Source organism: Ursus maritimus, unplaced genomic scaffold, assembly GCF_017311325.1.
Source record: "Ursus maritimus isolate PB19 unplaced genomic scaffold, ASM1731132v1 scaffold_11, whole genome shotgun sequence".
NCBI lineage: Eukaryota > Metazoa > Chordata > Mammalia > Carnivora > Ursidae > Ursus > Ursus maritimus.
The window spans coordinates 59,572,027-59,587,855 of NW_024423453.1; the positions used below are offsets into that span (position 1 = coordinate 59,572,027).

Sequence of the window (15,829 nt, forward strand, 5' to 3'; positions counted from 1 at the left end):
TAGAAACATACACGCATTTGTATGTCTGCATGAAAATAAAAAATTTTAAAAATACACAGCCAACTATTAATGATTTCCCCTAAGAGGTGAGATCTGACATAGATGGGGAGAGGTAAAGAAGGGAACATTCCCCTTAATAAACTTCTATATTGTACAAGTCGTATATTGCTTTTGTCATTTTTGAGACAAACAGCAAAAATATACACCAAGAGTTGTAACTGGCACACAATCTAATTTACATCTTTGGAGTTATTTCCAAACTGTACATAGGCAGGAGGGGATGAAAAGGTGAGACAACACACTCTATTCCAGCTCTCTTGTCCCCTTGTCCTGGGGAAGAAAGCCAGGTAGCATGCCCAGACCTTTAAACTGTCTCCCCAGGACAGTGATGGTGTCCCTCAATGTACACTGTCTCCTGTCTTCACTTTGCCTCCCCCCCCTCCCCTTCAGTCCCTCTGTGTTTTCAGCTCCTTTCCCTCCCATTCAAAGCCCCTGTCTGCGTGTTTCCCCAGGTTGTCATCTTTTTAAAAAAGATTGTATGTATTTATTTCTTTTAAAGAGGCGGGGGAGAGAGCAAGTGCGAGCAGGGGGAGGGGCAGAAGGAGAGGGAGAGAGAGTCTGAAGCAGACTCTACGCTGAGCACGGAGCCCAACACAGGGCTCAATCCCACGACCCTAAGGCCCCCACCTGAACTGAAATCAAGAGTTGGACGCTTAGCTGATTGAAACACCCTGGCGTTCCCCAAGTTGTCATCTTTTGTCTTAGAAATCAACAAGTCCCAGATGTCCTCCCATGTCTTAAACATTTTCATCACCTCTGGTGTCTGTTATAAATCAAAATTGCTGTCTGTGTCCTCCGGTTCTGCTGCTTTAAGCCCAGTGGTTATATACAGAGAAGGAACGCCTGACCCTTCATCAGGATCGCAGTTTGTTTGGGGGGACTGTTACCCCTTCCCATCTAAAGTTACCTAGAGGGCGCCGGGGGCTCAGGCAGTTCAGGAGCTGCGTTCGGCTCAGGTCATGATCCTGGGGTCCTGGATAGAGCCCGCATCAGGGCTCCCAGCTCAGCAGGGAGTCTGCTTCTCCCTCTGCGCCTCCCCCCTGCTTGTGCGTGCATGCGCGCTCTCTCTCTCTCTCTCTCAAATAAATAAATAAATAAATAAATAAATAAATAAATAAAATCTTTCTTAAAAATTAAATTAAATTAAACCTATGGGCCCAGGTTGGTTTTTCTCCGGAAACACTCATCACATCTTTCAAGACACGCATTCTTCCACGACTGTATTTTTTAACTTGTGGTTCTGAAAGAGCATGGGCCCATCTCAACTTTGGATTACACTAGAAAACCTTCTTGGTTTAATCTGTGGCTAGAGGGTGCCACACCCCACCACTCCTTCCCCATTTCTGGGGCCATCTCCTGGCTGCAAAGGGGAGGGAAGAGGGCTCCTATCACATAACAGTACGCTCCATGGGTGCCTTGTATGGAAACGATACGCGGTTTCATCCTTAATTCTTAGATATTAGGTCAGTTCTTCACCATTCATATATAGGTATAGCTAGTGTTTTTTCTTTTTCATTTGTTTTATGTTTAATAAGATTTCTTACAACTTCAAGATAGCCCGGGTTTATTTCCTTCCTTCGTTGCTTACTAGCTGTATGATCTTAGGCAAATATTTCTCTCTGAGTCTCAGTCCCCTTGTCTGTAAAATGGGACATTGATAGTACTAACCTCATAGTGTTATTGGGAGATTAAATAAGTTAATAAAAGTAAAGCACATGGACTAGTACCTGGCACATAATAAGTAGGTGATATTTGTTACACTGCAAATGCCCTTCTTTGTAACTTTTCCTTTTTAACTTATATTTATTTTTCATATTTTAATTAATTAAAGATATAGATCTTCCAGGTTCTCATAGTATCTGCATCATATGCACATGATTCATTCTTGTGCTTCTGTTTTTTCCTCCCCATTCCCCACTTCTTCAGTCTCAGTACTTTTTTTAAATCATCCTTCTGGTCTCACCCTCAAATCACTGGCTCCAGGAGGCCTCCCTGACCGCATGGCTTGAGGCTAGGTGAGCTCCACCTGCCGTGTATACCCTGGTTTTTGCACCTATACACTCAGGGAAGGTATAGATACTTGCTTTGTGTCTTGACTCCCCTATAGGACCGTGGCTTCATAAGGGCAGAGACCATGCTGACCCCCGATGCTACAGCTCTAGGGCCCAGCTTAGAGCGTGGGCATAATAGGTTATTAATACTCATTTAATGAGAAAATGCGGATATAGGAAGTAAGACTTAAATGGGTTACCAGACTCAATCCACATTTCTACAGAAACCTCTAAGAACATAGACCATTTAGAACAATTTTGAAAGGAAAATAAACACCTGAAGAAAGGCTGTTTCCATCTATATTGGGTCAGGCCCCGTTTTAAATAACGATTATTATTCTAAATGCTGGGATAGGTTATCAAGCTGATAATGTTATTACTGCTCTTATGGTTTTAAATTTAATCTTGGGAACAAGCTTATGTACTTCAAGAAAAGCTTTGGGGTTAAAAAAAACATAAACAGAGATATAAATATGCATGAATATATACACATGTATATGTATCTGTGTAATTCACAGATATTTTGTGAAACTCACTGAACCTTCCCTGGCTCCTGGAGTATTTATCAGGCTCTGTTTGGAGTTTCCTTTCAATTAGAAAAGGCCTTCTGGCAACTTTTTTCCTACTACAGTTGTTTCAAATAATTTTGTGTAGACACATGAAAAAATGCACATTACTTGGCATCAGGGAAATACAGATCAAAACCACAGTGAGATAGCACCTCCCACCAGTTAGAATGGCTAAACTTAACAAGACAGGAGACAACAAATGTTGGCGAGGATGTGGAGAAAGGGGAACCCTCTTAACACTGTTGGGGGGAAAGCAAGTTGGTACAGCCACTCTGGAAAACAGTATGGAGGTACCACAAGATGTTAAAAATAGAGCTACCCTACGACCCAGCAACTGCACTACGGGGTATTTACCCCCAAGATACAGATGTAGTGAAAAGAAAGGACACCTGCACCCCAATGTTCATAGCAGCAGTGTCGCAATGGCCAAACCGTGGAAGGAGCCGGGATGCCCTTCAACAGATGAACGGTTAAAGCAGACGTGGTTTATATATACAATGGAGTCTCACTCAGACATCTGAAAGGATGAATACCTACAATTTGCATCAACATGGATGGAACTGGAGGGTATTATGCTAAGTGAAATAAGTCAATCAGAGAAAGATAATTATCATATGGTTTCACTCATATGTGGAATATAAGAAATAGCGCAGAGAATCATAGGGGAAGGGAGGAAAACCGAATGGGAAGAAATCAAAGAGGAAGACAAACCATGACAGACTCTTGACTTCGGGAAACAAATTGAGGGTTGTGGAAAGGGAGGTGGGCGGAGGGACGGGGTAACCGAGTGATGGGCATTAAAGAGGGCACATGATGTGATGAGCACTGTGTATTACATGCAACTAATGAATCGTTGAACACTACATCAGAAACTAATGACGTACTTTATGTTGGCTAATTGAATTTAAATTAAGAAAAATAAAAATAAAACAATAAAATAAAATAGCTGAATATCCTTTAGCTAATGTAATAACTAAACATTACTGGAAGCTTTAAAATTCATTCGACAGGTAATTTTTTAATGTCTGCTATATGCCACAGGTCAGCCTATTGAATGTTTTCTTTCCTGAATGTTTTAACCATATTAGAACAGTACAGCTTTCAAACACAGCTACATAATTGTTTATACACAGTAAGTGAGATAAATCCTTTGCACTAGAAACTCAAGTTTTAAAAAGGAAAATAAACCGAGATCGAAGTCATGGAAAAACACAACCCAGCCCTGATCGCTGTAAATAATATCTTAAGAATCCCCAGCTGGGGAGCGTATATTCAGAAATTAATTCTCTTTATCCGCACAGCCAGTGCCAGTTGGTTAGGAAGGAGCTGTGTCGGTGAGTCACTGCATCTCGTAGCAGCTTCTCTCTTCTGTTTTGTGTTTCTGTTAAGATATAAAAAGTTGCATTTCATTCACTTAAATTGGTTAAGTCAATAATATTTAATCCAGTCAGAAAACATCATCATAGTGAGTTTGAAACCCCGCATTATAGATTACCTCGAAATAAATACGGTGAAATTTTCCTTTTGCAGATGCAAGTATTGGCATTATGATGAAAACCTGCTCACTTCCAGTGTTGTCATTGTCTTCCATAACGAAGGATGGTCAACCCTCATGAGAACAGTCCACAGTGTAATTAAAAGGACTCCAAGGAAATATTTAGCAGAAATTGTGTTAATCGATGATTTCAGTAATAAAGGTAATGGCTATGGAAAATTGACCTTTTGTCTATGAAATAAGTTAATTATGAACAATTACAGAATGTAATTTTAGAATAATTAGCCTTTAAAAATTAATAATTAGCATCTTTTGATAGCCTCTGTTATCAGCAAGTTGGCACTGTGTCAGCCTTGTATATGAATGATTTTGTTTAATCCTGACAATAAGCCTTGAGATGGATGTTGTTATTATCTTTATTTTACACATGAGGCTCAGAGATGTTAAGTAACTTGCCAGACGTCACAGAGAGAGTAGTTAACAGATGATACAAATCGAGAGGCTCATAACTTTGTGGGTTTAACTACCATCGTGCACTATACCAATTCTCTGGGCCCTGGATTTTAGGAAAACTTGGTCGTGGGGATAGTTTATTGAAATACTGAGAAAGCGCAATTGTGTGTATATCGTAATGCCGCCTGACGCTCCGTCCGTGGTTGTCAAAGTGAGAGCCACAGGCCTGTTCAATAGCCTGTATTTTGCACTTGAACAATGATGCAAATATTGAATTTGACCAGGAACCATGGACCATTGTTATTTATAATAGAAAGTATTTACTAAAGCTTATTTTGTTCAATATTTGATTTAGGATGTTGAATAAAAGGAAATAGTGTTTTATTTTTTATTCTTTTTAAGGAGTCAGCTATGATAGCATTTAGGGAGGTGTTGGTTAGTCTTGGTTCAACTTGGCAAGAGAGAGATTGAGCAATGGTTTTCCAGATAAGTGGGTTTTTTTAATTAACATTTTTTTTCTTTAAGTAGATCCATTATTGTAAGCTGAATATATCTTCTTAATGGCACAAGTATTAGAAGATAGATAATGCCATAGTTTAGACCCCAAATCAGTAAAATAAATGGAATTGTGCTGCTGAAACCCAGATCTGAAATATTTACTTACTCCTCTTTGCCTGTCATTAAAACAGAGTTGAATTCTTTGAAAATTGCCCGGAGAGCTCAGGCTACTTAATAGCAGCAGGATATTTGCTTTTTGGCAGATAAGTATTGCAGAGAATTTTTGTGTACAAGTAGTGATACCACTGAGTATATTAGAGGTGAAGACAGAACATGGGTAGCATGAAAATACCATTCAGAACAGCTTTACGAAAGCTTTCTCCGAAACGTATTTGTAACTCCTGCAGCCTAGATAAGCCTCTGCTGTTTTGGCAAGGACATGACCAGAGCTTGATCTTGTATACATGTGTTAGCACGGAGAAGAGGGAGAAACATGGCCTCCTTCCTTTCCCCCTCATCTTTGTACAACTAATCACTTTTTTCAACTAATCACTTTTAATTACACTAAAGAATGTAAACTTTAAACTTTTTAGCCCTATCAAATGCCCATTCACTTAGACATCTCATCTTGGTTGCAATGTTCTATGACAGGAGTATTTTCATTAAGAATACTATTCCTGTCTCAAGATAAATATCTGAAAATATGTTTTAAAGTGATACTGTTGGTACCAACAATACTTTAGATTTAGGAAAACCTACATCTACAAAAATAACTGAGAAATCTCATGTATGTGATTATGCTGCTTTTAAGAAGCCCTATGTTATTCATACAAGGAGAAGCTTAGCGTAGCCTTTAAAAAAAAGTAAAGATACACGAAAATGTGTTTCCCATCCTAAAATAACTGCTTGGCTTCAGAAAAGGAGCACAAAGTTTTAGATGTCAGTTTTTGGTCCATTTTACTTTCATTTTCTTGAGATCAGTGTTTCTGGTTACAGACCCATACTATTCAGCTCTTATAACACATTTTAATAGCAATCAGGTGCAGGGCCAGCTTAGCTGACGGGGTACAGAGAGGCATTTGTTGAGGCTACCTTCGAGCAGAAGTACAGAAGGTCTTTAACTTTCCCAATTTCAAAAAAACCTTAAAATTTGTCAGTCCTGTCCTATGAGTGAAAACTTGGTGTGTTCTTTCCCGGACGTATTCAGAAAGTAAGAGTTTGAGTTATAATTTTTCTTTGAATGACAAAATACTAATATAATACCCTGCACAGGAAGCTGGCTTCTCCTAACACTTGGGTTTCTGGAAAATACAGTCCTCTCTACACAAGGTGTGGGGCGTTTAAATAGAGCACACTCCTCCGTGCGTGTACCTCAGCCAGCTCGAGGCTCCGCGGGGCCAAGGTCAGGTGGACTCCACACTGTCAGTGGCTTGTAAGCACAGAGGGTCACATCGTTCTCTGGCTCATACTCCGTGTTTGCTGTAGGTCAGTCCCGGCTCTGCCCCACATCTGCACCGCAGGGCAGCCTGATCTCAGACATTGCCTGCCTTGTGCGAGGGAAGAGATAACGGTGACGCACTAGTGGGATTTTAACGCTGCTGCTCACAAGTGCGTCACATCATCTTGTCCCCATCTCACTGACCGTGGCGAGGCACCTGGTCTGGCCCGACGTCAGTGGGGTGGAGAGCATACTTATTCCCCAAGGAGAGGCGAATCTTTTGAACATTATTAGAGTCTGCCACCGTGCAGGATTCCCAAGAAGCCAGACGTCATTCGATTGACCCACTGATCTTTTGGACCACCTGAACGAAGAATCTAAATGTGAAGAACAGGCCATCAACTCATTTCTGGCCGTAGCAATTTATTTTAGATTTATCTAGATTGCATAGCCAAAAGAGCACCAAAATGCAATTCAGAAAGGCTTTTAAAAAAGTAATTTAGGATTGGAGCACCTGGGTGGCTCAATTGGTTGAGCGTCTGACTCATGATTTCGGCTAGGGTGATGATCTCAGGGTCTCACATGAGNAATAAAATCTTTAAAAAAAAAAAAAGTAATTTAGGATTGTTACTGAGCTGAAAAAAATAAGGTAAGATTTAAAAACAAAAAATCACTTAAATTAAGGGGAAAGTACCTAGATTTTCCTGGGGAAAAATATAATTCAATATAAATTATATAAATATAATTTATTTATAATACTCATTAAAGCTGGATGCCAAAATAGAAAAAGGTAATTTTTTTTTCTTCTCAATTCTGAATACCCATGTGTAGGTGTATTAAGCATACAGCCTGATTTGACCACTTAACTACCAGCACATCATGAAATATAGCTTCTGGGGCCCCTGGGTGGTACAATAAGTTAAGCTTCTGAGTCTTGGTTTTGGCTCAGGTCTCGATCTCGGGTTCCTGGGATCGAGCCCCACGTTGGGCTCCGTGCTCAGGGAGGAGTCGGCTTAAGTTTCTCCCCTCCTCCCCCTTCCCTCCCCCCTCACGCATGCTCTCTTACTCAGTTGCTTTCAAATAAATAAATAAATCTTTAAAAATAAATAAATACGGCTTCTTTGTTGTTGTTTATGTACTCATGGTCCAAAATTTTAAACAACTTAAAAATAATTTTTGTGTCCCCAAGAAACATCTTTAGAGATCCAGGAGGTAGTTGTGGCTGTGACGGGCCAATATCAAGGGCTCATAGGGACACAAATAAAAACTATTCTCTAGCAACTGGGAAACCAGGTGGAAACTTTGGCAAATGTGTCTTGTTTTTATAGCAAAGTTTCCTGCACCAGATCACAAATATATACATGTATATTTATTCATTATATCTAAAAGTTACATTTAAATATTCACAAATGCATATATGATATATTTTATAGATATATATATATACACATATACATACTTGTTGATACCCAAAATTGGAGAAAATTGGATCCTTTGATGATTATTTGCCAACTTGATGGGAACTGTATTTATCTCATCAAGACTGCAACTTTCAACCAGAGCTGGAGGAAGATGGCCCAGAAGCAAATGTTAACCTATACCTTATGCAGACTCCAGTAAAGACGCATAATGTTATTTATAGTCAGCGTATCTTCAGAAATCTGGAGCCGTTACTTCTGTCAAAGCAAACAAAATGTTTTCCTTAAAGCTTTTAGATATGATATTAAATATGTGAATTTTTTTTAAAAAAAGTTTTCATGTCTGCTGGCCTAGTCATCGTATATTTAATGTTTCGAGAGATGTTTGATAACTCTCAGGCTAACCAGTTCTCTGTAGACATATTAAACTCAAAAATTAACTCAAATAATATACACTACCTTCCTTCCCCGTGAAAATTCAGTCTGTTTGTTTCAGATGGACTGCCCAAAGGATCTGTTGCCCATTCCTGTTTCTTGAGAAAAATAATAGACTAACTGGTTCATAGACATAAATCTAATTTATAATGTTGACTGAATTTTTTTTTATTCCTAGAACACTTAAAAGGAAAACTAGATGACTATCTTAAGCTGTGGAATGGCTTAGTGAAGGTATTTCGAAATGAGAGAAGAGAAGGTTTGATTCAAGCACGAAGTATTGGCGCGCAGAAAGCCAAACTTGGACAGGTAGGAAACGTTGGATATTTACCATGGCAGCAGCTTGGAATTGGCAACTAAACAATCACATATGTTTTTAAGTACCCTTCAGATGTGTTTTTAATTGAAATGAAAATGCTGGCTTTATTAGATAACTCGTATGTCAGATGGACCCTCATGCTGATTCATATTAGCGTCTAATTTTAAATTGTGTGTGACAGACGATGTGCCATATATGAGGAGTGTTCTTTCACCTTGCCTCTTCTTTTTAAGGTTTTGGTCTACCTTGATGCCCACTGTGAGGTGGCTGTGAACTGGTATGCTCCACTTGTAGCTCCCATTTCTAAGGACAGGTAACATCACCTTGCTTTCCTTTCTTTCCTGGGTGAAAAGTAAACCTTGTCCTCGAGGGACAAATAATCTTCTCCTTCTTCTCTTTCCAGTTCCATTCAGCGCCCCAAGCCTTGTGTTCTAAGTGTGATCCTTCAGCTCGTTGTTTCAGGGGGCGAGGCCAGGCTGATCCTTGGGGCAGTCAGGCATTGGGGATAAGCCGAGGGGGTCACACTCAAGAATGGTCCTGTGGTTGGGTTATTGAACAGACGTCCTCTAGCTCCAACAGCTTTCTCAAAGAGTAACATTAATTGCTCCCTCTACACTGTGGTAACAGTTCTAAAGACTCGAAGGCGCACGCCCTGAAACTATACCTATTGGTTTTTTATGCCCTTTTGAATTATTACTTCAGATAAAAAAGACCCGCTGTGGTGCATGTCAAGGCTTTGGGTTCCTATAGAAACTTTAGTAAAGTGTAGAAATAGACAACCATTCCATGGAAATGTGTCAGTCGCCATTCTGTTTACAGAAATGTCTGAACAACAGAAGGCGGCATCAGTCTCCTAGTTCCAACAGCCTTTCCTGCTTTTAGTCCAGAATTCTGACAATTTTTGGAATCGAGGGGAGAAAAAAACATGTCCCTGTGGTGAATAATATGAGTCAAAGAAAGAACTTTGGGGGATTCAATCATCAGAGGATTTAGTCTGAAGGCCTGTCAAACATTTCTCACACGCTGATTTAATCCTCACGGCAGCCCAGCAAGAGAGATATTATTAGCTCCATTGTACTGAAGAGGATGTTGAAGCCTAGAGAAATTAATTGATTTGCCATGATTCAAACAGCTAATAAACTATCAAACCGAGATCTCTCTGGGACACTTTACACTATTCAGAAATCTGAGAATCATGGGAAGTGAAGAAAGATAACACACCTTTACCTCTCCAGGTGAAAGCTAGCAGTCTTCAGGCGCAGCGAGGAAGTGGTTTTCTGCAGGGTCCTGTGGCAGTCCCTCATGCATCCCACAGTGACCACCCCCATCCTCACTGTCCCCTGAGAATCCACAGTCTGCAGAGAATAAAGCGCCTGTCTCATCCACTTCCCCCAATCAAAATTCTAAGCCCTGCAGGTTTATCTCTTCTCCTTGGCTTCTAAAAAAAGCACCTTAACAGGGTTATGAAAAGCTGCGATCTCTGTTTCAGGAAATGCATTTCAAAATCCTGTCTGATAAGATGACCATTAAAACAAGCCGGGTGCCAAATTATCTCTGCAGAGCTGGTCCTACACCTAACTGGTCATACAGGACTAGCATTTATGAAGCCCAAGTACAAGGTAGTTTTTCGCTTTGAGTTCTCAGGCCACTACTTAAGTTCTTCAACAGGTTTTGAGGGATTTTTTCCCCCTTTTTAAAAAAAGCAGGACTACAATACAGTACTTTTTTTTTTTTTTTGCAATGAAAGCTGTTGCAATAAAAGGAGTAGGAAAAGATCAAGTAAGGAACAGAAACATTTTCATAACAACTTTTTCCAAAGAAATAGAAAGCAACAAAGAGTTGGGAGAACCGCTAAGAATGTAGCGGGTGTTATTTCTATACACACACACACACACACACACACTCGCTCACACGGTCACACGGTCACATTCACATTCACACTCAGATACACACATTCACGCTCGTTCACACTCACATATTCATTTTTATTTAATGTAGGAATAAGGAGGGAAAATAACAGGCAGGAAGATCTTGTAAATAATGCAAAATTACCAAGAGAAAGTTGCCTGTAGGACCAAAGTAAAAATGAGAAAGCACTAAGTTCAAAGACACGGCTCTTTGTCCCTGACATTGGCCCGTAAGCCAAGGGACCAGTCCCCTCCATCTTTCCCTTACAAAAAAGGGCTCCTTGATTTTTAAAGACATTCATTTACTTCAATTTCCCATTAGGTATGAAAGTCCCTTAATGCAAAAAAAAAAAAAAAATCAGTAATAAAAAGATAATGTAGTTAGGCATGCTAAACTAGTGAGTTTGGGTTCTTAAATGCTTTTTCATTTTCTGTAAATGTTTCAGAACTACATGTACTGTGCCTCTAATAGATTACATAGATGGGAATGATTATTCCATTGAACCCCAGCAAGGTGGGGATGAAGATGGTTTTGCCAGAGGGGCCTGGGACTGGAGCTTACTATGGAAACGTATCCCTCTAAGCCACAAGGAAAAGGCCAAACGAAAACATAAAACTGAACCTTATCGGTAAAGATTACTACTTTATTTTCTTATGTGGAATGTCTATTCTAAGTGCTTTTTTTTTTCCTTCCCCATGCATTTGTATAAATATGTGGGTCCATCCATCCCCTTGATTTCATCTTTGCTGCCATCATCAACACAATACAGAACCATTTGCACTGTGCCGATTATAGATGTCATAAATGGCAACACATATGAAATTATACCCCAAGGGGGTGGTGACGAAGATGGGTATGCCCGAGGAGCATGGGATTGGAGTATGCTCTGGAAACGGGTGCCTCTGACCCCTCGAGAGAAGAGAATGAGAAAGACAAAAACTGAACCATATCGGTAATCACTAAATCACTTACGTGTTTCTCTTTTCTCCAGTTGCTCTAACATATTAACCTCTTGCCACGCTAAAACATTTGTTATTAAAACTATAGATGCTGTCGCAGATTCTGTAAGAGTTGTTTTTCCCTTGCATTATTTCTGAGGTTTGAATTCACATTTGCTTCTTTGTAATTGTTTTTTTCCCTAAATGCAAGCTCCATTTTTGGGGGGGCTGGGGGGAGATTATATGGCATTGGTTTCAAATACAAGTGAAAAAAAATCTTTGCCCTCCTGTCCTAGTAGACTAGACATCCAATTTTATTCTTTTGACCATAATTTCATTCTGTAAATTTAAAATGCATAGATTATTTCCAGTCCAGGTTTATGTCCACTTTGATCCCTTGGCTGTAGTGTTAACGAAGAAAGGCAAATAGCAAGAGATTTCTTGTCTTTTTCTTCTTTTCGTTTTGTATGCTAACTCAGAAATACTGATTTTGTACCAGTTAAGTCTGGTGCGTAAAAATACATGACTTTGGAAAATATTACATAGAATCCTTTATTACTTCCTTCTCAGAAGAACATTTGATTAAAAGGAAACTTTATTCCAGAATCAGCTTTTGTCCCTTCTTACGGGACAAATAGAACAGTTTCTGCTACTCTATTCTTTTGGTCGTTTAACTGAAACATTTACTGCCTTTCAAGAGTGACTCCAAATGCAACTTTTTTATCTTACGTTAGTATAGCTTCTAAATGTGTCTAATTTTTTCTGATCTTATGGTTCTGCTTTTGGTCTCTCTCTCCTTGGTGTACTGCTGATAATGTTAGAACTCTGTTTTGGGAAGGTGTTTCCAATGTCACGCAAATGCTGGCGGGATCCGGCGGGTGATGATATCAAGACACTGAGATGGCAAACATAAGGAAATTATAGAATTTTAAGCTTTGACGCTTTCCAAATTTCCCTTTGAAGTTCTTTTTTCAGTTCAGGAATTTACTTGCTTACCTACTTGATTTAACGAGTACTTCTGGGTGTACAAAGTAAAGGGTAATGATGATACTTATATTTCTGCCAATTCCATGGGCTTGGCTAGTAAAGAAATGTTTTTCAAGTGGGCTAGAAAAATTGTTTCCCTTTAAATAACTCACTGGTTTTCATGTTAAGATGCATCTTAAAATATATACTGAGAGAAGTGGGAATGCAGTTAAAGATCAAAAAGGCATGGAGAGTAATTTTAAATGACAGTTAAATAAATGTGCCATGAAAATAACCAAGAATGTAATAGTTCTGCTTACCAAGTCAGGCAGCATACCTTAAGAAGAAGCATAAGAGAATGACTTCCACTTGATGTGATTTCCTTTATTTTTTTTTTAAAGATTTTATTTATTTATTCGACAGAGATAGAGACAGCCAGCGAGAGAGGGAACACAAGCAGGGGGAGTAGGAGAGGAAGAAGCAGGCTCCTAGTGGAGGAGCCTGATGTGGGGCTCGATCCCATAACGCCGGGATCACGCCCTGAGCCGAAGGCAGACGCTTAACCGTTGTGCCACCCACGCGCCCCGATGTGATTTCCTTTAATATTGAAAGTATTACTTGATTTATTATTTATCCACTCAACAAATATTTAATGAGTGCTTACTATGTGCCAGGCATGGTTTTCTGGGGATAAATTTTTAAAGATATGTTCTCTTGCGGCACATAAAATATAATGGGTGAGACAGAAATTAAACAGATCACTACACGAATAACTCTGGAATCGCCACTGCAAAAAGTGGTACGAAGTCAAACCACAGGGAACTTGGAGCTTAGGGGACGGAGAACCTGATCCAGGCGGGAGGAGCCCGACCGGCCTCGCTGACCTTTAAAGTGTCCTTCAGGCTGAGACCCGAAAGGCCAGGAGTCAGCCCTGTGGACAGGGAGGAACATTTCAGGAGAGCGAACAGTCTAGGGGAATCCCTGAGACAGAAGAGCGTTTGTCGTGTTCCAGGCATGAGCAGAGCCGTGAAGAACTGGGGCGGCGGAAGCCCGCTGAGCGTCGAGAGCCCGGAGAGGCTGGCGTCCCCCGCGCCCGGGGCCACGTTGAGTCTACTCTGCCTGCCGGGAGATGGCATGTGGATGGGGGCAGAATTAGAAGAAGAGACCCAGTCCGGTGTTACCATAGCAGTGCAAGTGACGCTGGCTTGGTGTAGGGTGGTAGCAGCAGTGACAGGTTCCACATACGTTTTCAAGGTGGAATCAATAGGCATTAGTGACAGATTGAATATTAGTGAGATGAAGAAGGAACTCTGATGGAGGAGTCTACTTAGGAATCATGACGCATTAATAATTGTGGGGGAGGGGTGGGGAACAGGATGGAGACGATTCCCCTTACCACTTCCTCTAGAGATGTAAGTGGCTTGTCCCTAAAAAGGACCCAATTTCAGATTCCATTCAAGAAGCCCCACAGATCACCCCTTTGCATTCCTACCTCCTGACACAGTAAATAGCTACTGTCTAATTCTCCTTGTCGTTTCTGTGCAACGTTTGCAAACTCTGAATGAACTGTGACTGTTCTGCCATGATTTACACCCTTATTTGGCATGCCCCTGAGCTATAAAATTAAAAAATGACAGACTACTTCCATGGTCTATGGTTTCGCTCATCCTAGAATGACTCATAAATCATTGTAGGAGCAGTTAGCAGACCATGGCTGGATGGCTCAGTATTTTTAGGAGGGCAAGAGAAAATTCACTCTCAGGGCTTTATTTTCAAACCAACAAAGGAACTGAGGCGCCCTCTAATGGCAAAATGATGCAATGCTCTAAGTTGTAATGAACGCAAATCGGATTTCAGATAGAAATCAGAGTAAATGCATTAAAGAATTATAAACAGATTGTTTCGTGAAGGCTTTGTAATTTCTTAATGTTTGGCCATCAGTTTTGTCTCTTCTGTGCATTATTTAGACTGTGTTGCACAAAGGCTGTTGTCTGTTGGTGAAGGGGTACCGGGGGTTTATCTGTAATAGTTATTGTGGTGTCTCATCGCTTAGGTCCCCTGCCATGGCTGGTGGATTATTTGCCATTGAACGAGAGTTCTTCTTCGAACTGGGTCTGTATGATCCAGGTCTCCAGATCTGGGGTGGTGAAAACTTTGAGATCTCATACAAGGTAACATTTCATTTAAACAAATGCAGCTTTCTAAGTAGTCACTGACCTTCGTGACTTTCAGATAAGGCTGGTTTCTTTGGGGAAAAATTGTTTAATGCACTTCGCTAAATTACAAAGAATGACTAACAAAAATGCATGCATTTGGGGAAAAATAGGGCAAAATGCAAACTCCAGACTTCTTACATATTTATATGGCTCATCTCAACATTGAAGCCCACAAACTTCAAAAATGAAAATACCGGGGCGCCTGGGTGGCTCAGTCGGCCAAGCATCCGACTCTTTGATTTGGCTCAGGTCATGATCTCGGGGTCCTCGGATCTAGCCCCACATTGAGCTCCGCACTCAGTGGGGAGTCTGTTTGAGGATTTTCTCTCACACTCCCCCTACTCCTACTCGCACACGTGTGCACGCACACACACATTCTTTCTCTCTCTTTCTCTAAAATAAATAAATCTTTAAAAAAAATGAAAATACCTCCTCCTCCTTACTCTCCAGGCTCTCTGTACATTGGAGCCTTTTATTATAAAGCCCTTTGGAGAATCTGCATGTACGGGGGCCACATTTGACCATCGATACACTGACGCAGTTAGCCTTCATCACTGTAGGCCGTGGTGATTCGGGACAGAGGCAGACCCCAGCCATGCCTGTGCACCCTCAGACTGACACTGGAGCTGCCTTCCCGCAGTACCCACCCTGTTGCTGAGGCAGTCCTTGGCCAGTAGTACCACCCATGGTCCAACCCCCACCCTGCCCCTACCCACAAGAAAGAAAGAAAACTATATCACAGTTTGAGTTAAACAGATATTTATGGTCTCTTGTCTTAAATGTCCAGAGACAGAAGAAGAAGAACTCAGTCCCTGCTCTCTAGGAATTCAGAGTTCATAAGAAGAGATTAGAATTAAATTCATAACACGCTAAGGAGCTAGATGGCGTTCAGTTGGTGTGATTAAGAAACAGCACCGTACTGGAGGGAGAATTTGAGGCAGACCAGGAAGGTGGGCATGATATCGATAGGCAGAGATAAGGGGAGGGGAGGAGACCTCAGAGCAGAGACGGGGGAAAGGCACAAAGGTGGGAAATGAAGAGTGCGTTCAGGAAACAGTGAGGAGC

At 40.7% G+C, this 15,829-nt stretch overlaps 1 protein-coding gene across 4 annotated transcripts in view; it reads left to right on the forward strand.

Moving 5' to 3' along the window:
* GALNT7 (polypeptide N-acetylgalactosaminyltransferase 7) overlaps window positions 1-15,829 on the forward strand; it is a 140,425-nt gene that overhangs the window by 107,818 nt on the left and 16,778 nt on the right. For 3 of the 4 annotated variants that reach the window (XM_040626439.1, XM_040626438.1, XM_040626436.1), the window contains exons 3-7: window positions 4,211-4,377; window positions 8,596-8,726; window positions 8,970-9,049; window positions 11,414-11,596; window positions 14,602-14,719. In XM_040626439.1, the coding sequence (XP_040482373.1) occupies window positions 4,211-4,377; window positions 8,596-8,726; window positions 8,970-9,049; window positions 11,414-11,596; window positions 14,602-14,719 (679 nt within the window). Of the gene's footprint in view, window positions 1-4,210; window positions 4,378-8,595; window positions 8,727-8,969; window positions 9,050-11,089; window positions 11,273-11,413; window positions 11,597-14,601; window positions 14,720-15,829 lie in introns of all 4 variants that reach the window. The other variant, XM_040626437.1, reaches the window with a different exon arrangement.